Source organism: Pyxicephalus adspersus, chromosome 2, assembly GCF_032062135.1.
Source record: "Pyxicephalus adspersus chromosome 2, UCB_Pads_2.0, whole genome shotgun sequence".
In the NCBI taxonomy this organism is placed as follows: Eukaryota; Metazoa; Chordata; class Amphibia; order Anura; family Pyxicephalidae; genus Pyxicephalus; species Pyxicephalus adspersus.
Window position 1 is genome coordinate 140,278,560 of NC_092859.1, and position 27,121 is coordinate 140,305,680.

Here is a 27,121-nt window from a genome sequence, read left to right on the forward strand (position 1 = left end):
AGTGCAGACTTCAGTGTTAGTAGAAGTGGATTGGCATGGCTTGTGCTTTAACACACAGCAAAAACAAATCTACATAACTCTAGATCTCAGCTCCATCCCTGAAATCACCATGGTACTGATACCCGGTGTGAACTGAAATTAACTACTTACTGTGGAATGTGAGTAACAGGAGAACTGACAATGTATGATAGAAAAGAACCTTCTTTCCTAACAAAGCATCACAAAAATCGTTATCAAATAAATTGAAAAGGAGATGCAATAGTTCTTTTCAGGCCACCTGTGAAGGTTCTAGATTGGATGGTTAAGGGGTATGAATGATGAAGCCATGTATGATATTTATGATGTTTTTTAAGACCTTGTAAGAATGTATGTACTTGTTCAATTACTTTGCTGCCAAAGGTGTATGCCATACGTCCTTGCTTTAAAAGGAATGAAAATAAACTCATGGCTGTACAGAGAAATTACATTTATTTACAGTTAACTATAAATTTGGGTTCGATACAATTTGGGTTAACTAAATATTTGGGTTTGATAAAAAGTTGCACTAAAATCATGTGTCAAAAAATTGCTACTGAGAATTTAAAGTAATTTAATTCTACTGTCCTGATTTGTTAAATCTCTCCAAGGCTGGAGAGGATACACTTTCATCAGTGATTGTCACACTTACATCATCCTCACTTAAAGCGCAGACACCTCTCTCCTGCGCATGCGGGCAGTTCTGAGGCTGGGCGTGCTTCTGTTTCCAAGTTCTGTCCAATCCACCGGCCAATCAGAAATTAGCCTCCTAATCATCCCTGGCTATAATGCTAGCTCACACACTGCACTCAGTGTTCCTGCAACGTGTCTCCTTTGTGCTGAGCCCCTAGTTCTGTGAGTTAGTTCCTGTTCACCTGGAGCTTAATTCAGTGTTTCCTCTGTCCAGCACCTGTGTTAACCCCTCGTTGTCCAGTCTGTTGGTTTGCAGCCAACTTCCCTGTGCTGTTCCTGTGTTCCTGTCTGTCTGTGGATATCCGAGTCTCGAGTGCCTCCTGTTGTTTCCAGAGTCTTCTGTGTTCCCTGTGCCCGCAGTGGCGTCTGTCTCCTGTATCCCGCCATATGACCCCTGGCGTGTGACCTGACCTCTCTTGCTTGCTGCCTGCCTCGACCCCGGCCTTCCTCGACTATCCTTCTGCTTTGTGGTTTGGTACCGTGAATTGCCCACCTTAGTGTGCCCAAGGACCGCAATCTGGCAGTAACCAGTGGCGCAACATCCTAACCTCAGAGGTCCTGGAGAAGACTTCTTTAGTGCTTAAACTCACCTTGGCCCTTCTCAGGGCTCACACCACCTCCGTGCAAGCTGTAGCGCCCCATAGTGGTCCTGTCTCAAAGCAAATTTGTAATAGATCTGGTCCAAGATACAAAACATTTGTGAGCAAATAGCAAATGACTTTAAAACAATCCATTCCAGGTTTGCTGGATCACCCAGCTTCACTGATGAAAGTGTATCCTCTCCAGCCTTGTAGAGTTTTATTAAATCAGGCCTATGTGCTATCTGCTTTTAGAAATTATATTGTGTTTTGGGTTTTAATGCGAAACTAAACTAGTATAAGAAATTGAAGAAGTGACAGGTGATGTTCCTTCTGAAATAATATAAACTTACCTGCCTGTTTGTGATCCTTTTCTCAGGGTACATTGAACAGTGCATGCACGGCTAAAGCGTACAATGCTATTATTCTGAATGAACTCCAGTGCACATGTGCTTGGATTGTATCATTTTAGTGCGACCAATCAAGATGGCTGAAGATCCGGGACCCAGAAGAGCATTATAGTAAAATAAATGACACTTACTGTGTGTCATCCCAGTGAAAGAGATCATAGAACATTCCCTAAAGCATTTAGCTGCAGAATTGTGTATAAAAAGGGTCAATTCAACTGGATAACACCTGGGGATTTATGTTCATTTTTCATAATCCTTCTATAATTTACCTTCATTGGTTGTCAACATGCTAACATTTTTAAATAAATCTTATTTTAAGGCATACCTATTTTATATATACATAAACACAATATATAATAATAATATAATATATACAATAAGAAAAACTAATGAATGAGAAGGTGTATCCAAGCTTTTGAGTGAATCTGACATTCACCAAACGTTCAGGGCAGGTAATTTTTCCTGGTGAATATGACAGTGATTTATAATTAGTGACTGGTTAAAGTCAGTCACTGCATTATAAAGTCAATTCACTGCATTATAAATATGACCCGATACAATGCAATGAATATTGGAAAGGTTCAGGAAAGATATCTAAAAAGGACAGTGGGAAGTAAATGGTAATAACACTTTATTGACTTCTGTCTTGTGCTAGATACAACTCTAAAACTAGGATCAGAGCAAAGCAGTACTATTAGCGTAGTGATTACTACCTGAGTACCTGAGTATTTCAGAGGTCACCATGTGTGTATTAGTACTATTCACTTTTCAGAATATGTATAGAGTCTGCAGAAGTGAGTTTTAGTAACTTTGGTCCCTCAGGGAATACATAAGTATGGAGGAGAGCAAGTAGGGGGTCTGATCAGAATAGGAAACAAATAGATTTCACCCCTTTATTCGGTACTTTGGCACACCTGTTTTGTAGGGAGTTTTTGGCAACTTTCCTGTTGGTCACATTTCCCTAGGAGCTTAAGCTCTTCTCCTCTGTTGAGTGAAGATAGAAGTTACCCGGTCAGAGTACTGCCATCTTTGCTGCACAAAAATAGTTATCGGTTGAACTGAATTATTATTATACACACAATATGCTGGATTACCTATCCCGAGTTTACCAGTAAAAAAAACTCTTGAATACACCTGCTGACTTGTTTTGGCATTCCTTTCCTTCCTCCCTCTGTAATAAGAGCTGGTGATGTACCCTGGATTAGCATAAATAGAATAGTCCGGAGAGTGATTCTTGTCCAACAATATTAAGAACTATGGAGTACACATAAATAGATTGCATAGTGTTGTAGGGGTGACCATATTCCTCTGGTAGTAATTGATATTTTACCAGTGTATCCTTTGAACTTGTGACCCCCAAATAAGCATGCAAAGACTGATCTTTTGCTCTTCAGACTGCCCATTTTTTCGAGGGCCAGGAATCTCAGCTGTTTAGAGTTAGGTATGACATTAAAACCCAACTAAATGCCCAGGCAAATGACTTCCAAGACTGGCACAGGAGGAAGGCCAAATCATCATTTACTCCAGTAAAGTTAACATGTACACGCAAATTATTATCTAGACAGCATTTAAATATAATCCCTAAAAAGCATTTTTCTGTTATATTTTGAGATGGCAAATGCTTGATATGAGAGAGTTAAATAGCCAGCAAAAAGACGCATCCCTTCTGAGGAAAAAGCATTTCACAGTGTTATATCTAAGGCTCGAAGCAAAGCAGAGGACCTCGGAACAGCCATGAGAACCATGTTTGGAAGTTCTTTCTTTCCCTCTGATGCAGACTTTGGGTTGTTTCCAAGATTTCCTCCTCGCTAAACACAGTCACACACACATATCTTCTCAGTATATTTTGTGTGAACATTACAGTCACTGAATGCTTATTAAAAATAATTTCTTAAAATACATCCTACCACAGGCTTTTAATAAGTTTTGTTCTAGAACGGAAATTAAATGTATTGTACTCAATACAACAAAAATTGTAACCAGCAAACATAAATATGACCAAAATAGGGACTTCCCAGGTACTAAAAAACAAACAAATATAATATAACACAAAGCATAAAACCTGAAATGCCCACTACCAATCCTCATTGTTTCTCAATCAGGTTTCCTCCAGCCGTTGTTGGGGGTTCCCTGAACAATGAGCAATTGGTGAATCTCAGGTTAGTTTTTTTAATTGACAACAATACCAATGATCTTTTTTGCTGACATTGACTTTCCATTGGTAAGCAATATAAGAGGCATTCTTCCCACTGACCATCACACTAATGTAATATGAACTGTGGATATAGTATTTATAGAGGGTCTCCCTGATGATCTGTGAATTATTTAATGGGTTCCCCCATGTTAAAAAGTTGAGGATGATAATCCTGGATGACACCCCAGCTTAACCCTCTTGGTCCTTGATGCCTTCTCCTAATGTAATCCTCTCTATCCTAAATTCCTAATGTTTCCTGTTACTAGATTCTGCTCGTAATTATGGCTGTCACTAAATACCTGATACGAGGGAATCTGCTCCTCACTGGAGAGATAGAATCTGTCATTACCAATATCTGCATGGTATCTTTCTGTTAATGTTGTTGGTAATACTTGTATATCATTACTATCTTTTTGTCTTTGGTAATATCCGCCTGTTGTTGGCATTTACTATAAATCACTGAATGCGGTTGGTAATATCTGCATGTCATTGATATCTACTTATAGTTGGTAATATCTGCACACCTTTGACAAGTGCTTGTCACTGGTAATACTTGCATTTTATTGGAATTGACCGTCAACATCAATGATAAATGCTTGTATGATTGAAGTATTACCATGCCTTATTCTTACTACTGTATACAACCACTTCAACTTGGCCATGCCCCATTCCAGGTTCTGCCGCAGTGAGCTATATGAGCCACTACCCTTGTCTCCCCAAAAAACCTCTAGTTCAGCTCTATCCCATTTTTGTTGTGGTTTACAGAGTCAAATGCTTATCTAATAATTAATATTAATTCATAATATTAATAATAATATTATCTTTATATAAAAATCCTGGCTGACTTTGGCCCTGGAGGACTGGGCTTGGACTGCTCTGGAATAAAACATTTAAAAGTATTAAATTAATCAGTTGCTGTGTACCCATAGGTTTAAAGACATGATGATAAATGAGTCCCAGGGTAACATTGGCTATCGTGTTCAATATATAAAACAATTTAGTGCAAAACATGAATTAAGTGAAAGTGAACTTGGAAATGATAGCCAACCTGTTGCAAAATCGGAGAACCTTCACCCTTGTGACATTTAAGATGTGTTAGGCTAGGTTCAGACCAGTGTTTTTTTATGCAGCTTTTATTGCTTCCCGGAGCTGGTTCAGGCACCAATGATTGGTTTTTGCAGGTGTTTTTCTTTTACTACAGGGGGATTCCAGATCCCTGCAAAAAATGCTTGTGAATGCAGAGAAATGCTTGCATCATTATTCTATGCATGTGATGATGTAATTTCTTCAGAGACAAGATGCATATACTGTATGCTTTCAGATTTAGCAATAGGATCTGGACAACAAAAGTTAATAAGAGCGGTCTGATTCTGTGCAATGTTCCTCTGGGTTAATGACATTATCATGTCTCATAATAGTGACAAAGGCACATCTTGGTATTTGGCAATGAAACTGAAATATTAGATGGCATATCAGCTTGTAACAGACCAGAGCTCTGAAAGTAATAAGATGTGGTGGGGGCTGAATCAGGTGACAATCGCTCCTTGTAATAATGACAACATTCGTTTTAGGTTACATGGGTGTAACCTGTATTTAAATGTGTTGTACACATTCATGGAAAAGTTGAAAATGTTATCCAAAATGAATGTCAGCTAAATGACTCCTCCTAATTTGTTCTTGCAGATACCACAATTCCAAAACAAAAATATTATTTTATCTATGACAAGCAAAAAGTTCTGTGTACTAAATACTTAAAGCAGAACTCCAGCCCTTCCTTGAGTCTTGCACAGTTGTACAGCTTCTTCTCCTGCACTGCACACTCTAATCTCACAATGAGCCGATTTATTAAAACTCTCCATGGCTGGAAAGGTTACACTTTCATCAGTGAGGCTGGGTGATCCAGTAAACTTGGAATGGATTTCCTAAAAGTCATTTACTATTTGTTAGCAAATGTTTTTAATCCTGGATCAGATCCATTTCAGGTTTGCTGGATCACCCAGCTTCACAGATGCAAGTGTATCCTCTCCAGCCTTGGAGAGCTTTATTAAATTAGGTCCAATGTGCTTTTGAAGATTCAGTAGGTCAGGTAGTGTCTGCCTCATTTTATCATTATATTATTTACCATTCTCTAGTCCTTTCATATTACCTAAGGCTGTCTGTATGCAAATGAAGTCCAACTTGATATTGGCCAGTCTAAGTGTTTGCCAGTCCACTAGCTCTTGTAAGGTGTACTGAGTGACATAATGTTTTTGGAAGCTCGTACAGCACCTTGCTTACCCTTCCCACTAGCTCCTGCAAGATTTTCCTGCAACCACAGAACTAGTGATGACCTTGTCTAAAATAAAGTATGTCATGAAAAACATACATACAACATATGTACATAAAGTATAAAGTCATAAAAACAGAAAGCTTTCACATAAAAATTGTATTAGCATAATAATGTAGGGGAAAAGTAAGCCAGGGTATAAGCAGATTGGACTTCAGCTTTAAAGTCATTGTAAGCTCTAACTGGGTGACATTTAGTTTCTTCAATTATAACTTATTTTTTTTTCTTATAAAATACTATTTTGGCCATTTTTTGTATCCTGTCCTCCATCTTATTGCTGCTGATCTCTTTTAGATTATTTCACTTTCTCTTTACATACATTCATCAGGGGTCAGCTGCACATCATCTCTGACCGAAGTGGATCATACTGAGGTGTTAGCATGACAGCTTGGAGTCTCGACCAAAGAAAATTGGGGCAAGGTAACAACACAGAAATACAAACTGGTGGCAGCTGTCACCCCATAAGAAGAAAATCCTGAATAATACCAATAACAAGATCAACATGTATTCTTTTACTGTGAACGCTAAATTTAAATATGTTAAAACAATTTTCGTGGAATATTACCATACAGTCTTCAAATTTGCAAACAGACAGGTTTTTAATACAGAAAAGAAGAACCTACTGTGCAATAAGTAATGCTTACCTGACTGTCGCACCCTTTTTATTATGTACATCGAGCTGTGCATGCACACTAAAATGCAAAGGAGTTAATATTATTACACAGCATTTATATAGTGCCATCATATTACGCAGCGCTGTACAAAGTCCATAGTCATGTCTCTAGCTGTCCCTCAAAGGGCTCTCGATCTAATGTCCCTATCCCAGTCATATATCTTTAATACAGTCTAAGATCACTTTTGGGCGGGAGCCAGCTTACCTAACTGCATGTTTTTGGGATGTGGGAAGAAACCAAAGTACTCGGAGGAAACCCACGCAGACACGGGGTGAACCTGCAAACTCCATGCAGATAGTGTCCTGGCTGAACCTGGGACTCAGTGCTGCAAAGGTCAGAGTGCTAACCTCTGAGCCATTATGCTGCCACCAGTCAAGCTAGTTGCTGATCCGGTGAGAAGAAGACCTAAGGAGGATGTTGACCAGGAAGCTCATGGAAATCACATCCCCAAAGTTTATATGTGTTTAGTTCCACTCTAACATGATTAAACCTATATGGTGTTTATCAAGTTTCTAATTTATCCAGCCCATTGTAGATCTAGTAGCAGTTCACATTCAACTGGACTTGTTCTTGTAATTTTAAAGATATTCCACAGCCTTCCAAGCTTAATCATATTAATAAAGCAGGTTGGAAGGTTGCAAAATGTCTCCAGCATTACAAGAACAAGTCCTGATGAATTTGACTACGTACTACTATCATACTGTATGATGTTTTAGTGGTTGGGTTTATATCTTTGTTAGGCAGAACAGACCTCTATGTGGATAGCTTTGCCTAGGCTATGCACATGTGAGATATTTCGTCCAGTAAAAATAATTGGAATTGTCTTGGGCAAGAATCATTTGTATGGTGGTCCTGATGGAAACATGAATGACCAACAGGGAATGACTGCTATACAAGTCAATGAGGAGGATGCTGCTCGCTCGTTCTCTCCCCTCTCCATAGAAAAGAATGAATACTATGTGTACAGTGCTTGTATGTTCATTGGTCACTCTTTTGTTGCTGGAAACAATCACGAAAACTCATTTCCAGTGACAAAATTTGAACATGTGTAAGCAGACTTAGTGTTATGTTAATTTTATAAAAAAGCTTAAAGCTTGTTGCTTAAATATTAAATTCATTCTCCACTCAAGGCAAACAAAGCTTTGTGCATTAACTGATGTGTATAACGTACAGTACATTGGAATACTCTTGGGCTTTGCTTGAAACAGAAGCTAAAGCTGTACAATGTTTCCCCACAGCTTTGTATGTGGTGATTTTTTTGTGCAGTCCCTGAAAATTAAACAAGAGGAGAGGCTGTTGCCTTTTAAAATAATCCTGACCTTTCGAGCTGTCAGTGGGAACATTCTTTGTTGAAGAGCTATTCCTGTGTGGTGCACTGCTGCTGGGAAGCCGTTACTAGTTACTGATTGTTAACTAGTTCACTGACAGAGGTCTAGTACAAGGTGGCATAAATATATTTCAGGCGTGCAGGTAAATCTACCCAGTATTGTACAATGCAGTATAAATAAAGAAAACTTCTCCCAATGGACCTTATTTATTAAAGCTCTCCAAGTCTGGAAAAGATACATTTTCATCAGTGAAACTGACTGATCCAGCAAACCTAGAATGGATTTGCTAGCAAATGTTTTGAATCCTGGACCAGATCTATTCCATGTTTGCTGGATCACCCAGCTTTACTGATGGAAGTGTATCCTCTCCAGCCTTGGAGAGCTTCAATAAATCAGGCCCAAGAAGTGTAAATCCTTCTCCAGTACATTCCAAAGATTCTCAATTGGGTTCAGGTCTAGACTGTGTTGGCCAATCCATATGTGAAATGATGTCTCAAACTCCCCGAACCATTCTTTTGCACACTTTGAATCCTGGCATTATTATCTTTGAACAGGCCCATGCCATCTGGGAAAAAATATCCATTGATGAGAAAACCATTCAATATATTCAGCTGACCTCATTTTTTGAGTTCATAACATTGCTGAACCCAGACCTGACCCACTGAAGCAACCCCCAATCATTCTGTTGCCTTCACAAGGTGGAGACATTTTTTGTCCAGGCAGTCTGTATTTTATAAAACCCATTACCCCTTTATGATCTGTAGTGTATGATCTTTAATTTTTGTTCTTAAATTTAGGTATGGCGCACATTAAAGTTTTTATTTTGTCATTTTCTCCTTTTTATCAATTGATGGCCTTGTGTAAGGCCCTGGTCAGCACCAGTCCTCATCAATCCCCCAATCTAACACCGCAATCTTCACCTATAGCAAGCCCGGGCTCAGCCTCGGTAGACTGGTTGCCTTTCCCAGCCACGTTTGCCCCCAGGACTGCGCAAAGGATGGTGTCTGGGGATAGGCGGGCAGCAAGCCAGGAGCCTACAGATAAAGCAGTACCAAGAGTCTAAGAGCAACCAAGAGTCCAAGAGAGACAAGTCCAGAATACAGAGCAGAGGTCATGCACCGAATATCCGTCCACCAAACGAAGTACACAAGGGCAAGACACAAGCAGAGTCCAGGTCACAGGCAAAGGAACGTCCAGGCAGCAAAAACTCACAAGATCAGAAACAGGCAGGGTCAGCAACAGTAAATCAGACGAAACTTCACTCCAGCAAAGATTAGTCCAGCTATACGCTACAACAGGCACTGGTGACTGGGAGCAGGAGCTGATCAGCCTCTAGAATCCCCTACAGCTGTCACATCCTAACAATGGATGCTGGGGATGCCATAAATACATCAGGCTGCACGACTAAAAGGAAGCAGGGGCTGCTGCTATCTTAGTCCTCCTGACTGCTGCAAATGACATCACTGGACAGAATAAACCATGTTTTATACTGTGATGTCACAAAGCACAGAGTCGGCAGACAGATGAGCATCTCCTAACACCTTGTGTGCAGAACTAATATGACCGCACCCTATCTCAAAGATGTAATGACATGCCAACTGCAACCTTTATTTCACAATAGAGAGTTGGCCTTGTCTGTTTTTTAAAGATCTGAGCAAGGTTTATAGAAATTGACAGGTCATTGAAATATGTGATCAATGATTTCTGTGTGCAGAAAGGCTTCTGGTAACCCTCGTTATATAACATCACTCAACAACATTCTTAAGCCATTGGGGACTAGAGTCGTACTTTAACCTGACATGCTTTTCATCAGGTCATCAGGCTACATCTAACAAGGGTTTTTAGTCTTTCAATAGCTCATTCCATCCAGTTTGTATCTGTCAAAATGTCTTCACAGCATTATGAACAATCATTTCCCCCATTTTTGCAGCTTCAGTTTGTTAAAGCTCAGCAATCAGCAAGAACGTGCAGCATCTTCTTAATTTGACTCTATGGTCATCTGGAGCAGTGGTGGCCAACCTTTTGGACCTTACGGAGCACTACATAATTTTAAATCCCGCACATGCACGTGGAGCCATGTGTCATTCAAAGGGGAAGAAACTTCCCCCAGAGTGATGTCATGATTCCAGAACCTGCTTACTCTCCCATCCTGCTTTCTAAACATCCTGGGGGGACAGTAGCAAAGGGCTCTGACTACAGGGGGCATGATCAGCGGGGTCAGGAGAAGAACCCTGCTAGTCGCGCACCAGTCAGGTAATTTTCCTGCAGACCACCAACGTTTTCTCACGGACCACTGATCTAGAGCATAGTAAAATAAACCCCAAATGCACCCTTTAGGCTTGGATGCTATGATAACTGCCTGCAATTTACCCTTGCGTTACAGTCAGCTATAGTTAAGTGGAATTTTTTTTAATTAAATGTTTTATTTAAAAAAAAATAGGATTATAGGACATTTCCCTAACCTTGCTAAAGATGATGCCCTTGGTCAAAATTATTACATTTTCACCAAATATTTTGTATAAATTATTAAATTAACTGACTTTCTGAATAAGTGCCATGGCTCTAGTGGGTGTAGTGATAATCCTGCTTTTCCCGTTTGTTCCTAAAGTCCACAATACAGCATTTTACAGTGTTTCCCCCATCAGGGTTCTCTGGAATTTTGGGGTTCCTCCAGAGGTTTTCTGGGGGTTTCTAGAGCAATTTGTGCCTCCTTGGACAGTTTAACTAGGAGTGGCATTCTTCCTAATGACCAGCAATGTAAGATGCATTCTTTCCATTGAAAAGTATGATAATGTACTGTGAGCTGTACATATAATAACTATAGCTTAGGTTCCCTAAGACCTGAAAGGTTTTCGGGGGTTTCCCCATAATGTTAGTTTGAGAAAAGCCGTTGTAGTATGTTTGGAGGCGTGCTCATATTGTTTTGATGCATGTTAGCCTTTTAATGATCTACACTCAAAATGTCTCTTTAAGTACAGGATTATTATACAGTTCCCAAGCAGTAAGAGGTGAGATTGCAGATTGGACCCAACCGAGTTTTTGGTAACCTTTTGCTACACTATGTTTATTCTGTAACTGTCCATTTTTGCTTTTGTTACTCAACAATGTGCCATTTTAAATTGAGAAAAAGAACAACGAACATTTTTATCAACTTTTAATGCTGGCAAAAAGTGCAAACAAGTATATGATGTCACAGAAAGATATCAGAAAAACGAATGCATGTTAGCAACACTTAAATTGACTTATTGTATATAAAATTACATCACTCAGTATGAAATGCAACAAGCTGTAAAACCTTTCACATTACAAAAATAAATCTCATTTCACTATAAAGCATTCCTTTCCTATAAAATATGAATCTGATTCAAAAAACATTGTGAGCATTTATGGTGTAATTTCACTTTGGCGGTCACTTTAGGCTGCCTTTATTACAACTGCTGCCATTTGGTGTCATTTCTAGAGGGAAAACACACTGCATATTCAATATGGTGAAGCAAAAGTGCAGTAAACCAAAGCACTAAAGAAAATAATCTTTACTGCCATTTAGAAAATAAAAACCATCAGAGGTTTGCTTTAGGTAAAACTACCAACTGACTGTTTCCTATTGTATTTCAGAACCACAGGTTCACATTTGCAGGAACTAAACCAAAGATGAGCCCTTTACTGACAAGCTTGGCTTATGAGAGCAAAACAGTCTTTGTCTTTCTTGTTCTCTTGTAAATTGTTTGTTATTGTCTATTGTACCTAATGGAGAAAATCTTCAGTTATTCTGCAGACAACTGCATATAGTTATAGGCAGCTAAAGAAACCCTCCAACTCCATGACAATGCATATCAAATGAATTCTTTTCACTGTAGACAATGCATTTTTTTATAGAAGAACCCACCAAGAAAATCAGTGATCATTTGCTTGTCCTTATTGTATATAGGTGCATGCATATTTATTGCATATAGATCTGCCCAAAGCCAGAGCTTTTATTCATCGATGCACCTTTTCTCCTTGGTTTTGTGAATACCTGGTGAATAGAGAGAAGATACATACAAAAAACATGATGCTTTAGAAAATTAGAGCTGTGGATTGCAAGAAGGGGAAACCTAGGGAAGTAAACTTTTATTCTACAACTAATATAAAAATTGAACTTTGTGGCTGGAGTTGACTTTTTAAAGAGTTTTTTCCAGTAAATCTGAAAAGCAGAATATTTTAGGCATTAATGTTATGGCCTATTTTTGATTAAATTAGTTTTAGAGCTTTCAGCATCCTAGTATCCCTGCTATATATAGAGGGAGAAATGATTAACATATCATCACATATCATATGTAGGGGAACAAAGGACACCTAGTTACATCTATTTTAGGGTCTCTTAACTAGGGTCCTCTAGAGCAGTAGTCACCAACCTTTTCAGACCACTAAACTCTCGGGCTCCAGGCTCCGCATGCGCGGGCAGCCGTTTGTCACTCAAAAGGGAAGAAACTTCCCCCATAGTGACGTCATTAGGCCAGAATTGCCCACTCTCCTATCGCAGGTCTGAGCCTGTGTCCAGAGACACAACCCACCACTCTGAGCCTACAATCCGTACAGGCGACATGGTCCGCGGCTCTGGCTGGTGCACCAAAATTTTCTTGCGGACCACCGGTTGGCAACCGCTGCTTTAGAGGTTGCAATGTGTACCTCTTAAACCCAAGTTTAAGTGGCACCATCTATATGCAAGGGTGATATTCTTACCAATGGCCAGCAATGTGAGAAACATTCTACAAACTGACCACGATGCTTATGCACTGTAATCTGTGGATATGGGAATTTTACCAGGGGTTTCCCTGAAGACCTGAAAGTTACTTCAAAGGTTACCCCACGCTAAAAAGATCAAGAAAAGCTGATTCAATTTTATATTTCCAATTTTATTATTACCAGCTGGGTGCAGTGAGGTACAGAAGGAAAGGAGGATCCACACATAACAAAAGTGGCTTATTTTACCAAACAGGATTTTGTGACAGTTTAGGTATAAACACTGATTGCTACAGTTTCTCTTTAAGACCACATACAATAATACAAGAATTAGGTAATTACTTTGCTTTACAACCTCCATTACTTCATTGTCTTGCCTTTTAAAATCAACACAATAAGCAAAGGTAAAACAGAACAAACACAAAGTGTATAGTCTGTGCATTTGTGTATTCATTTTCTGAACACACATTAAAATCTGTGGAATAACACAAACAAAAACTCTTCTTGTAAATCATGTGCACTTATACCAAACGCACACTATATAAACACTATGAAATCAGAGTTTCCAGTATTGTGGATACCCTAGCCTTGCTTGTCCAATTCTGATCCAGCCCATTTACTAAAATGAAAGATGTTTTTCTCAAGTAGGTTCCAAACATCAGAATTGGAATGTCACAAAGCAAAAGTAAAAGATTTGTGTGACAAATAGATTCATTTAAACTAATGGAATTAGCACTGCTATCCATGGCCATGCTACTAACTGCCTAATAATAAAGTGGCAAAGAACCATAAAATGGGTTAATATCGGTTTGGTGAAGTCCATTCGCTTCAACTTGGCATTGCAGTTTCATGGATCAGGTTCCTTTGCTTATTCTTTAACACTTTTAATCCCCTGGCAGAGATAAACATCCTGACACTGTACAAGATGCAGCAGCTTCATGCAAATGGCTACAACACATGGAGGCGTATGGACAAAACCCAATAAAAATCATCACAGGCGAATACATAACCAACCCTAAGAGTTGTAATTGTACCTATCCCCCACTTTCACATTTTGGTACACCTGATTTTACTTTCAGATAGGTGTGGATCCTATGATACTTCCCACTATTGTCTGCAATTTACACTATAGTTCATATCACAAAAAAATGAAATATATGGCCTTAGTAGACCTAGTTACATTGCATTTTTTTGTCCTCCAGATTTTATAATCCTTCATCAAAGTGCTTGTAGTTTATATGTGGTTATTTATTTATTTACATATGAGCCATATTTTAACATGTATATTGTAAAAAACTAAAAAGCAAATGACAAATGTATTTAATATATTTTTTTAGCAGCTACTAGTGTATTCGTTTTCCTAGCTGCTTCCATGTGAATTGCCTTGTTTACGTCTGAGGGTCCAAGATGATTATCATACATTTAATGTTAAGCAGGCAGTCTTCTGACCTTACCCTAAATGTCACAGACAAGCTGTCTGTAGGATCTGCATTGTTAGTGTTCTTTACGACCTTACAGCAGCAATACCTTCATTCCTCAGGCTCATTTATTTATAGTAATGTACACAGTGTGGTTTAAGCAAGTTAATAACACGCCTTAAAGCTATACTCAGGAAAGTGCATTTAAAAACGTCCACCGAACATGATAATTGATGCAAAGACAAAACTTAATTTCCCAATACGTAAGCTCCAAAACACCCCTGGAACTAAATAATTTGACATGCTTGTATGGTAACGTTGACTGATATTGTAGCTCTACCTCTCACCCACTTCTTACAACTTGTTCTGTGATGTGATATTGGTCTAGTTGACAAGTATGTGGTGCGAGCAGAAACAAGCCGGCCAAAGAGTTCTGATTCCATCATTTAGGTCAATATTGGCATTAATGAGCACATTGAGCTTTCAAGATCAACCCCTAGAATAGCAAGGCACTTCTATCACATTTGCAGACCAATTCTGTATTTTGTTTTCTAAACACAAATTAAGGTTAAGGTGTTTTTAATAAATGGACTAAACAAGCAAAACTTTATAAATGATGGAGGAACTGCTTCCAAAACAAACCACTTAATCACACTGGAACAGGCCATGATCACAGCAGGGTATCTACTGCCTGTGTCGGTGAAATCAGGAATCACTGACGGTGGTGTCTGTATATATAAAGCATGCTCATGCCCTGTATTTGGTACAGTAACACAATATCATCCATACTACTGCACCTAAAATCATTGCTAAAAATGAATAAGGAGTATTGTAGTATTCAATGAGAACGCAAGCTATCATTTATTGCAGCAGTGCTTTTTCAACAAAAAAAAAAATGTGATTTAAAATAGCTCATCTAGTAAATCCTAAAACATAATCCTAAAAAAGTATTCTACTATACCATAGTTTTCCTAAACTTTGTCACATCAGATCCATTCAATTAGCATTTGTAAAATAAAAGATGCCTCCTGTGACATTGGAATTACAGGTGGGTCCCTGCAGAGCCCTGCTGTTCGCAGCGTTAAAACCCAATGCTCCCAAAACACTTTTCCAACAGTAGCCTTACATTTGGAAAATGGCCTGTCACTTTCCTTTGACACTGATTTCATGATCTGATCTGAATGTCCACACTAGCTAAACTTGGCAATATCATTCTTCTGCTAAGCCACACTTTCACATAATTTTATTCCTATGCTGTTCTTTTACTGAATTAGACTCTATTACTCATCAAAGCTAGCTGAACACATTACTGCAGAACAGGAAGAAAACAACAAGTGTGCAATGCATTTGGCACAAGCAATCAGCATCCAGATACACAGGATAATGTAGCGGACACATAAATCCACTAAAAAAAATGATGTGATCAGCAAGCACAATACACACATGGAAAGAGTGTTAATAAAGTTCTTTTAGAAATAATTTGCCTATCAAATATATAAAGATCTCTATCTCCATACTTACCCCATCATATCACTATTTCTAGATTGTAAATGGGTGAGGCTTAATGGAAAGAAAGCAACTTGACAAAAATGACCGTGATCTGGGTGGTCAGAATTGTTTTACAGCTATCTCAAGTTAATAATTTTAGAATGTTGAGATGTACAATGTGCACAGTACAAGAAATCATTATAAGTGGCTGAGCTGAAGATTTTGGTAAATAATATTGGTATCATTGAGCAACTCTAATTCTAAAATTGAATTTACAAACTGATATAAAAATATTAAATCAATACCAGTTTAATTTTTGCTTATTTGGCTTTAAGCCAACCTGTAGTAAGGGGTATATGTTATTACCTGGAACACACTTTAGCAAGTGAAGTCATGATTCCTGATATGTTCAGAATTGTTAAGTGATTAGATCAGACGAACAGACACATGTAGCAAAGAGATGTAAGCAATGACATCTCCATACTTCTCACAGTACTGGTGTTCCTTTAAATTGGTTCACTAATGAAATGCATAAAATGAAAATGAAATATATGAACCATAATGAGAAAATATAACTGGATGAGCTGGGTAAATTTGCTAAATACATCTATTGAGCACAACAGTAGAAAAGGCAAATCTGTAGACTAAACCACTTAAATCATAGGCAGAATGTTACCACTGCCAACTAGTTCAACAGAAATTACAGCGTTTTATTACTTTAGGAAGGTTTGCTACTAGTGAAGCAAAAGATTTTATAATGCGTGGAATTGGTTTGGTCCATAGAAAGCTTCTGTTTCCACCGTATGTAACTGCAAGATGTACTTAAGCAAATAAGTATTTTAAAGTATATTAAAATTGTATACTATCTTGATAAAATGAGTATTTGCAATGGCTAGAAATATCATGGTGTTGCAGGAAAAAGATGGGTTCTTTTCTGTTGCTGGATGGTTAACAATCTAACCTTGATCAGTTATAGATTTCTTTTGTAATATCAGCCCTTAAGTGTAGATTGGTGCAAGATTTGTGCAGAAGTCTATATGCATATATTAAATTCTTAATTGTGCATTATGACAATTCCTAAATTACACAGATGTTTAAACATTCTTGGCCCATGTCTTGCATAGCTGTGCCATCACAATAGGCAGAAACTTTTTATACATATACACTTAGTAAAGGATCTCAGAATGAGCGCCGTAGGTAATCTTGATCTTCTTCCTCTTCTTCTTCTTCTTCCTCTTCTTCATCAAGAAAAACAATGGCCACTTTTTTCTCGCCAGAGATCATATTACTCCGATTCATTATACTTTGTACTTGAATAGTTTTTTCGAGCTCTGAAGTTTTAGTGATGTTCTGGCTGTTGGGCTGGATTTCGTAAGCAAACTGAGAGACGCCAGCAATTTCTTCCTCACCATATCCACTTTCTGCCACCTCTGTGTCATCCATTAATTCAGTGCTTGACTGACTAAATTCTGGCTGACCTTCAAACTGACTGGAAGTAATCACTGTTCCACTACCATCGCCTGCTCTTTCTTCTGAATGCTTTGTGGCAAATTTGGTTATGTCCATTTGAAAAGTGAATGACTTTTCTTGTGGACCGAGTTTGATATGCTTGATTGATCGTTCACTGTCAGTGGAATCTCCAGATGGTGACGAAACAAAAAAATCAGAAGTTTCAAAAGATTCTGTAGTTGGTCCTTCAAAGGTTACATGTTCTGACAATTGTGCTTCAGGAGAGCCAAGGCGAATGTGTCTAATGGATCTGTTTGTATCGTCTACAAATGCTTTGTCTTCTGCACCAATGTGAAATTTTGCAGAGATAGGGCCTTCAAAAACAATTTGCTCTTTACTAGGACTCAATTTTATGTGGTGGACAGAAGTGTTGACGTTAGACTTTTTATTTTGCTCTTCGATGTTGCCGTAATCTTCTCCTGTACGTTGTTCAGAAACAAATCCTTGATACTTAACTTGTTTTGCTACATTAATTTTTTGAGCAGCAGAGCTATGTTCAATTGGTCTAGTCTCATCCTCTAAATTTTCAAATTTTAGTATGCTAGGTCTGCTGAAGTCCTGAATTTTGGGAATGCTGCCTTCAAACATAACTTGTTTACTGAAGGATTCACCAGAGTTCACCTTAAAATGTGAAACTGTGCTGTGACTTGTGGTTTCCTGACTACCAACCTGGAATCTTTCAAAGACCATGCTTTTAGTTGCTTGATTAACATGATCCACATGTTTTTCTTGAACTGATAATTCTCCTGTGGTACCTACAGTTTTGAATAGAGGTCCCTGAAATATAATTTGCTCCGTAGAAACACTTTCTGTTGGACTTATTTTTATGTGTCTGATAGATCTATTTTGTTCTGATGCTTCTTCTGTGTTTTTTCCAATGTCCAGTTTTAGGGTTTCAGAGATAGGGCCCTCAAAGATAACTTGCTCTGTAGGAACACTCTCTGTTGGACTTATTTTTATGTGTCTTATAGTTCTGTTTTGTTCTAATGTTTCTTCTGTGTCCTTTACAATGTCCAGTTTTAGTGTTTCAGAGATGGGGCCTTCAAAAATAATTTGCTTGGTAGAAACATTTTCTGTTGGACTTATTTTTACGTGTCTTATAGATCTGTTTTGTTCTGATGTTTCTTCTGTGTTTTTTACAATATCCAGCTTAAGGGTTTCAGAGATTGGGCCCTCAAAGATAATTTGTTTTGTGGAAACATTTTCTGTTGGACTTATTTTTATGTGTCTTATAGATCTGTTTTGTTCTGATGTTTCCTCTGTGTCTTTTAAAATATCCAGCTTAAGGGTTTCAGAGATAGGGCCCTCAAAGATAATTTGTTTATTGAACAGTGGTTCCTTGGCTGTAAGTTTAATATGATGCTCAGATCTGTTTGCTTCTGTTGGAGAAAAGCTAGCAGCTGAACTCTGAACACTTGCAGACTCCTCCTGAAACATCTGACCATGGGTATCAAGGTCTAAATGTTTTATGAATTTGCTAACATCTGTAGAGATTTGTTCAAAAGGAACTTCTCTTGTGGGACTAAAATGTACACTTGTAGTTGTTGGAATATTCACAACGTTTTCTTCCGATATGTAACTTTCTTCTTTGTTATTCATTCTCACTGTAACAGAATTATCTTTACTTATATTAGTTTTGTTTTCAAATAAAGCAGTGTTCACTTCTTTTTGAAGTTCAGGTATTACATCTTCATGGGACATTGCCTGTGATTTGTGTATGGTTCTCTCTTCACTTTCAATAATTTTATTTAGATCGAAATCACCTAAATTATCTGGGTCCAAAGTTTTCGAAACATTGATTTCTGCCAAAATAGTCACAATGCCACTTTTGTCTGTTTGCCCAAACTTTTTAATATCCACTGCCAAACTGCTGGTTTGTGTTTGATCTTCCTCTGCAAGTGCTGACAGCTCTTTAACTAGTTCCTCAGGAAGGTTTCCTTGCAGACAATCTAATGCCCCTTTTAGTTTTTGCTGGGGATCATTGATATCTTTAGAAAGAAGACTAATTATTGATGACTGTATTTCAGGAGATGCTTTAATCTGTTTTTCAATGACAACAGTTTCAACATTGGACTCTCCTTTGGGTTCCTTAGAGTCCAGTCTTTCACTGTTGTCTGTTAGGGACCCAATGTTCTCTTCCTTCTCAATCCGGATAGTTTTTACATGTAATTGTCCTTCATGATTTTTAAGGTCAAAGCTATCACTACTATCCACTGAAGACCCATAAGTAGTTGCTTTCTCAGTGCTAAAAGTTTCAAAATGTGACTCTTCTGTTTGCTGTTGGTTTTGCAGTTCATCCTCTCTATCCACCGAAGACTCATAGATGTTTGTTTTCTCAATCACAATAGTGTCCACATGAGATGCTTCTTTTAGTTCTTCTTTGTCTAATGTGTCACTGTAATCTGTGGTGGTCTTGTAGTTCCCTGAGCTTTGTTCAGTGGCTGTAGCTTGTTTTAACATCTCACTCAAACTTTTACGGCCTTGAGAGCCCTGTAAAAATTCATCCTGCCAAGAAAATTTAACATGGGACTCTTCCTCTGTGTGAATTTGTCCCCGTATAGTCTCCTCTTCCTCTTCTTCTAGGTATGGACTATCGTCTGGAATAAAGACTAAGTAATCAGTTTCTATATCAACATGTTCACCTTCTGGTATTTCTTCAACTTGTGCTGGACTTTTAGTTGATTGAATGTCGTCAGGGATTTGATCTTTTGTAAAAGAAGCAGCCATTTCTTCAGTATTTACAGATTCTTCTTTATCATAGTTATCCTCTGCTTCTTCTACATGGAACGGTGTTGAGTAATCCCCTTTCTCACATACAAAAGTACCAAAGGTTTCCTCAACTATCTCAACATTAACAGACTTTCCAGGAGATCCTTTTAGTCCAGTGTGAATGACATTTCCTATCCATTCTTCTGCTTCTGCTCCTGAAATGTCTTCCAAGATAGTTTTCTTAATTTTTCTGCTCTGAATATCTTCCTGAGGAATACTAGCTGCCTCACTCTTCTGAGATATTGATGTGGATGTTGAGTTCCACAAATCAGTTAGGTCGGGTTCATCAAACAAATCTATTTCTTCTTCCATTTTAGACTCCACAACTATCTCTGTTTTCACAGATCCATCAGTGCATTTTTGTTTTTGTTCTACATAGGTAACATTAGCATCATCCAAGTCAGAAGGATGACCAAGTTTTTTAAGGATATCAGTTACTAAGGCTTTCTTCTCAATGGTTTCTGATGAAATGCTTGACAATTCTTTTGCTGTGCTAAACTCATTGGTATCAATTTTATGTATTTCATCCTTATCATCAAATCCAAGACTTTCTTCTTTACTGACATTCATTTTATTTACATTTTCTAAAACTCCACTTTCCTCAGCATTTTCCTTTTTTGATTCAGTTTCTTTTCTGTTCTCTTCAAGTTGTATTGGTATTTCCATCACAACTTGCTTATCTTCCGACTTTTCTCCAAGAACAAAAGTTTTAATATATCTGCTGCTCTGATTATTTTCTCCCAATGAGATATTAGTCTCATTTAAATCAAAGGCAGAAGACTGTCCTAGCTGTTTCAGATAATCATCAACCAATGTCTTTTTCTCTTCATATCTAAAATTAGTTTTACCATATTCTCCAACCTCCTTTTGATGAGTACTGTGGTCTTCAATGTCTTTTTGTTTTCTTTCTTCAAATTTTATTGGTATTTCATAGACTATTGGTTGGTCATTTGTTTTATCACCATGGACAGTTGTTTTCTTTACCTGGGTGGTTTCATGTACTTCTACTCTTGAACCCCCTGTCACATTCATATCATCTATAGCAACATTCTCCTGCTCTTCTTTTCTTTTTTTGGCTTGTTCTCTTTTCTTTCTTTCTTTTTTGACAGGCAGCTCTTGTGTTTTAGGCTCATGAATCGTCTCTTTCTGCACAGTTTCTGTTACACTTACTGTTTCGTCATAATTTTTTCTGTTTTCATTTGTGGTAATTTTTACATCACCCTCAACAACATGCTTTGCTTCTTTTACAGATTGTAATTGTGGCTTACTGTCTTTAACAACTTCAGTTGCAAGGGTTTTTTGAGAATCAGATTCTTGTTGCTTGTGTTCTACCTTATTGTCAACCCGACCTCTTCGAGACTCTTTGGAATGAGTTCTTGGGCGAGCTACTGGCTTTTGATCTTTTTCTTGCTCTTGTTGACTTGTTTGGCTAAATATTGTTGAATGTGTGGACGATGATACAGATTTTGGTTGTACTGTTTGATACACTGCAGCCGGTGTGGCTTCTGACTTATGGGAATAGTCGTATTTTGGTAGGTGGGAATCCCACCTACCAAATCTCTCATGAGATGTGGTTTCATAAATATTTGAGCCATATGAACTGCTTGTGTTTCCTAAATTGGTGTATCTTGACGAAATCTGTGTTTGTGGTACAGTCCGAGTAAAGATTCTGCCTGCATCAGCTGTCTGTGCTTTCCATCGTATCTCATCTTTGCTTTTAGAAATTGGATATTCAAATTTATCTCGTCCTCTGTTAGAAATTCTTGTGGTCTCCTCCAATGTTGATGTCACATACCCTGGATGGAATAAACAATCGTTAGTACAGGACTAACTTTAATTTAATTTTCACTTTTGCTTTGAAAGAGCAAACATTTACAATTACTATTATCTTGTATGTATATAGGTATAACACAGTTAGTGTCCATAGCCAATAGACATGTAACCAATTGTCCCTTAGATGAGCTCCCAATCTAATATCCCTATCATTGTGATATGTTAGGTTTTTTTATTTTATTTTCCAGTTTTATTATGTCTTCTAATATGTTTTGGAAGTTTTCCAATTGTGATCAGTGATTTATGTCAAGTAACAACAATTTAAAAGAACACTCAAAATCCATCTTTTCAAACTTGCCTGTTAAAACCCTCATTACTTACCCACCATTCTATATCCTCCTTCCTATTGTGTGCTACTTCTCCCACCTCCTAGATTGTAAGCTCTTCTGGGCAGAGTCCTCTCTTCCCGTTTCACTGTCTGTCATTTGCCACCCCTATTTAATGTACAGTGTTGGGTAATATACTGGCGCTATGTAAATACTGTTTAATAAAAATCATAATAAAATGAGTATATTTTCATTTTATTTTACTGATTACAATTCTCTTGATAAGGGAAAGTGTAGCATGGTTAATTTAGGAAAATATTTATCCCGACCCATAATTTTTAAAATTTGTTTCATTCTGATGACCAATCCACTAAGTTTTCAAACTTTACTTGAACTATTTTTTTTTTTATTTTGTTCCTGTAAGATTTCTACCTAAAGATTTTTAGGAAAAATATAAGTGAATGGTATATATATATATATATATATATATATATATAAAAAAAAATCAAACATCCGGGAAAAATCATCAAATTCAAACATATTGAATCCATAAAATGTTCCTCACCTGCTGGTCTGTCTCTGATAATGTGTTCTGTGATGATTATGTCACCCTTTTTGCTTTCTGCTTCCAGCAATGCTCTGCAAACACAATGCCAAAGAACAGTTTAGTGCATTTAGAATGCTGGAAAACAAATAATGTCAAAGTATAACAATGATAATGAAATCAATCCTGTGAAAAATCTGTGATTTATTAACCTTTTCCCAGATTAGGGATGATATAGATTGTAAACTCTTGGGGGCAGGATCCTCTCCTCCTCCTGTGTCACTGTCTGTATCTGTCTGTCATTTGCAAGCCCTATTTAATGCACAGTGCTGCGTAATATCTTGGCGCTATATAAATCCTATTAATTAATATTAATAAAAATAAAAGTAATATATCACTGGCAATCTTGCAGTTTAGGATAATTTGTCACTAAATTAGGTCACTAAACCTAGGCAGCTAGATAGCCAGTACTGATATAGTATAGTCTACTCTACTATGTTCCTGTGCCACATACCACAACACAGAGACCGATATTTTTTGGCAATGAGGTTGATTTACTAAAAGAATGTATGCTGCACATTTGTAAGGAATATTGTACACAGCTTTCTCAAAGTGGTAAAGAAAAAAAACAAAGACATTTTGTTTACAGAATTCAGTAACAGCAATTTATGCAATTTGTGCCCCAATATTCTGTGTATGCACCCAGCAGAACACAGCTCTTGCCCTGTAAAACCAACCTTATGGTTTTTTTTTAAACAAATACATTTCTGTATATAAATAAAAAAAACACACACACACATATATATCAATTATGTAAAGTAAAGTATCAATACTCTTTAACTTTGTAAATCAAGTGATGCTCAGCTAACTTTAGCCATCCAATCATACATTTCCTTGCACGTGATTTGATATTTTGATATTCTTTTCACAATTACATTTTACCACATTCACTAAGAAGAGCTTTTGCTAGTTCACTTTGCTAAGTAAACAGCCTAAGCTACTGGAGTAAATCAGTCACAATGAATCTGGGTCTGGGGTACAATTAGACACTGTGATGAATTAGTAGTAAATGAGACTGGCTTTTAGCTTAAGTGGTGCTATATTCCCTTAAGTCATGGCAAAATAGGGGATTGTAGAAGAGAGGGATCCTCAGTGCTATTTTTTAGTTGGGTCACAAACATCAGCAGCATATATGTACCCTTTGCTTCTTTTTGCTGCAAGGACCAAACAATATACTTCGAATGTTTGGTTACTGAAGAGCATGAGGAGCATCTGTCTTATCCCATGTGTCCATTCTTGTTTCCAGAGCTGTCACATGGAGAGAGTCCATAGCCTTATATACAAATTAAACAATCCATAACTTACTGGGAGGTCCTTCACCTACTCCTGTGCATATGTAGATAGATTAATCAGTAGATTAATCAGTCCTGGAAAGTGGATAAGCTGAGATATTTCAAAGCAGCTAAATGCTAATATGTATACATAGGGCCTATTTTAATTAAAGCTTTCTAAGGCTGAAGAGGATACATTTTCATCAGTGAAGCTGGGTGATCCAGCAAACCTGGAATGGACCAGGTCCAGGATTAAAAACTTTTGCTAACAAATAGCAAAATATTTTGAAGTAACCCATTACAGGTTTACTGGATCACCCAGCTTCACTGATGAAAGTGTATACTTTCCATCCTTGGAGAGCTTTAATAAATCAGGCCCATATTGTCTAGGATAAATTCAATGTGTCTTTGACTGAAATGTATGGCAAGCAAACAAAAAGTTATCAGTACTCATGGAAATCACATGCAAATCGCAGAATTTATTGCAATGACATCTGTTTCACAATATATGTTTTGGGGCCGTGTGGGACCCTTTTTTGGGGCAACAAAAAAACTATTTCTATGCCCTTCATGTGTCATTTTATGCACCAACCACTATTTGTCTTTGGTCTAGAGCAGGGGTGCCCAATATGTGGACCGTGATCTACTGGTAGATCGCAAAGGCAACGCGAGTAGATCGAAGAGCCTTGCCTTTCAAAAAAAACTCTACCGCGCACAGGAGTTATTAACTCCAAATACCGTACCGCCATGACTGATGATGATTTGGAAGTCTGTTTGTCCGGAATACTATGGACTATGCAACTTTGGCTGATTCCGTTTAGTTTAAGAATTGTATTGTGCCATACATGTTCATGCTGTTATGCAAGGTAAACAATATATATTTTAAATATAAAGTATACTCGGTATATATATTAATAAATATAGGTTTAGCATTTTCATTGTTGGTTGATCATTTTGACTTGCTCATTTTAAAGTAGTTCGCAAGCCAAAAAAGTGTGGGCACCCCTGGTCTAGCATGTGCAGAGTGTGCAGCTTTATTCCCTGATATATATATAACTAATATAAATGTTTTGCCTTCATTATCTAGCATATAAATGACGATTTGCATTGAAGAAACATGTTTCCTCATGTGGAAGCATTAAAAAGCGCATGTCACAAAATATTAAGTGATTTGACAGATGGCCTGGGAAATCTGGCTTCTGTCGCTATTACTTTGTGCGGCAAAAGAAACTTCTAAATATACTAACCAGTGGGACACCCCACATGTGGCAGCTGAACAACACAGGCTCACTATTAATCTGTATCTGTAAGCCGGGAGAATGTTGCTGATCTAAAATAAAAGTAGGCTCATATCTGACTCCACCCTGATGGATTCGGAAACTGACTCACTGCTTCTCTCTTACTGGTGATAATTTACTTTCAGTATGTTTAGTTCAATTAGAAATGATATCTAACATGAACAACCACTCCCTGAAGGAAAGTGAGCCGTGGTGTGGAAATGTGACCGTGCACAGGTGCTCACTCAAGTGGGAACACTTGATTTAAAGGAGTTTGTGCTTTGGCACTGGTAATATATAAAGTGAAAGCTGCTAAACAGGATAGACACAGTAGCATATAAACAGTAGATAAAAACAAGGTAGACAAATACATTGATGGAAAAAATGAAGCTCTTGTAGCCTGTTATCATATTAAAAGGTCAATTAAAAAAGCCTGCCAAGTGGTTTCCTCAAAACCTTAATTGCTGCCAAGAGCTATTGTTCTCTATAGGACAAAGAAATAAGTAATTATTTAAACAGAAACATTATTAATAACTCTGTGAGTAATGGAAATAATCATCTTCTTCTGCAGTGCAGTGTGAAGAATTAAGAATTGCAAATAGTACCAGTTGGTGGGACCGGTATTAAAGTTAACCTGTCCTTTTTTTGTATATGACACAGCACAGGTTGTTCAAAATAACTAGGCAATGAATCAGTGTTGTACATACACTAAACAGATTTCAGCGTTATTTAAATTTAGTGAGACCAGAACAACTGATGATGATTTCTAGTTGGATGCATTGACATTCCAAGAAATGTCAAATAGGAATCAGGTACTAATAAGTAAGGATAAAGGGATAGGATTCCAAGTACCTGTGTGCTGTATTGATTTTGTGGCTTCGCAAGTTTCGTAATCACTGATACATATTTGTCATTTAAATCAGGAAAAGTAGTATTCATGACCTGCATACCTGTTCCAGACCAGTAACTCATAGACTCCAGACTCATAGAATACTGGAGCCAAAAGAACAATATGACAGTGGATTATCGATGGCAATGGCTTGTTCTCTGTATTCTCAATGCAAATTCCCTTTAAAATGCCAATTTACTTTAACTTAAGCTACATACATGTGTCCAATGGTTCTCGCCCGATAATCGGCTCAGGGCCAAAATCGGGCGAGAATCTGGTGTATGTACAGTGCCAGTCGTCCATCGTTCGAACGTCCGACCTGATCCTAATGCAAGGTAAGGGGGAGAGCGCGCAGCGGGGTGCCGCTCTGTCGCTCTCCCCCTCCCCTCTGCATAGAGCAGAATGGTGCTTTATGTAGAGCACTCGTTCATGGATCATGCAGTGCTAGTCGTTGGAAAGGATCGTGAAAGATCCTTTCCAACGACTATTATTGCACGTGTGTATGCGGCTTTAGAGATTTTCATCTCCAGTGCTTGAGGGTCTGATTCAATAAAGCTCTCCAAGGCTGGAGAGGATACACTTTCATAAGCGAAGCTGGGTGATCCAGCAATCCTGGAATGGATTTCCTAAAAGTAATTTGCTATTTGTTAGCAAATGTTTTCAATCCTGGACCAGATCTATTTCTGGGTTGCTGGGTCACCCAGCTTCGCTGATATACGTGTATCCTGTCCAGCCTTAGAGAGCTTTAATAAATCAGGCCGAAAGAGTCAAATACTAATATATGACACATCGCAGCAGCAGATGCACAGATTAGTGTATTACAAGAAGAAGATTTCTAACAAGCAGATAAACATGTT

The 27,121-nt window shown here is 37.8% G+C and overlaps 1 protein-coding gene across 1 annotated transcript in view; it reads right to left on the reverse strand.

The window, feature by feature from the left end:
- Nucleotides 1-11,355: 11,355 nt before the first annotated feature.
- The window catches only part of SYNM (synemin), a 32,565-nt gene continuing 16,799 nt past the window's right edge, over nt 11,356-27,121 (reverse strand). Inside the window, exons 3-4 of the mRNA XM_072402668.1 lie at nt 22,789-22,862; nt 11,356-21,920 (exon numbers count right to left, since the gene is read on the reverse strand). Of these exons, the coding sequence (XP_072258769.1) occupies nt 17,026-21,920; nt 22,789-22,862 (4,969 nt within the window). The 3' untranslated portion in view covers nt 11,356-17,025. The remainder of the gene's footprint in view (nt 21,921-22,788; nt 22,863-27,121) is intronic.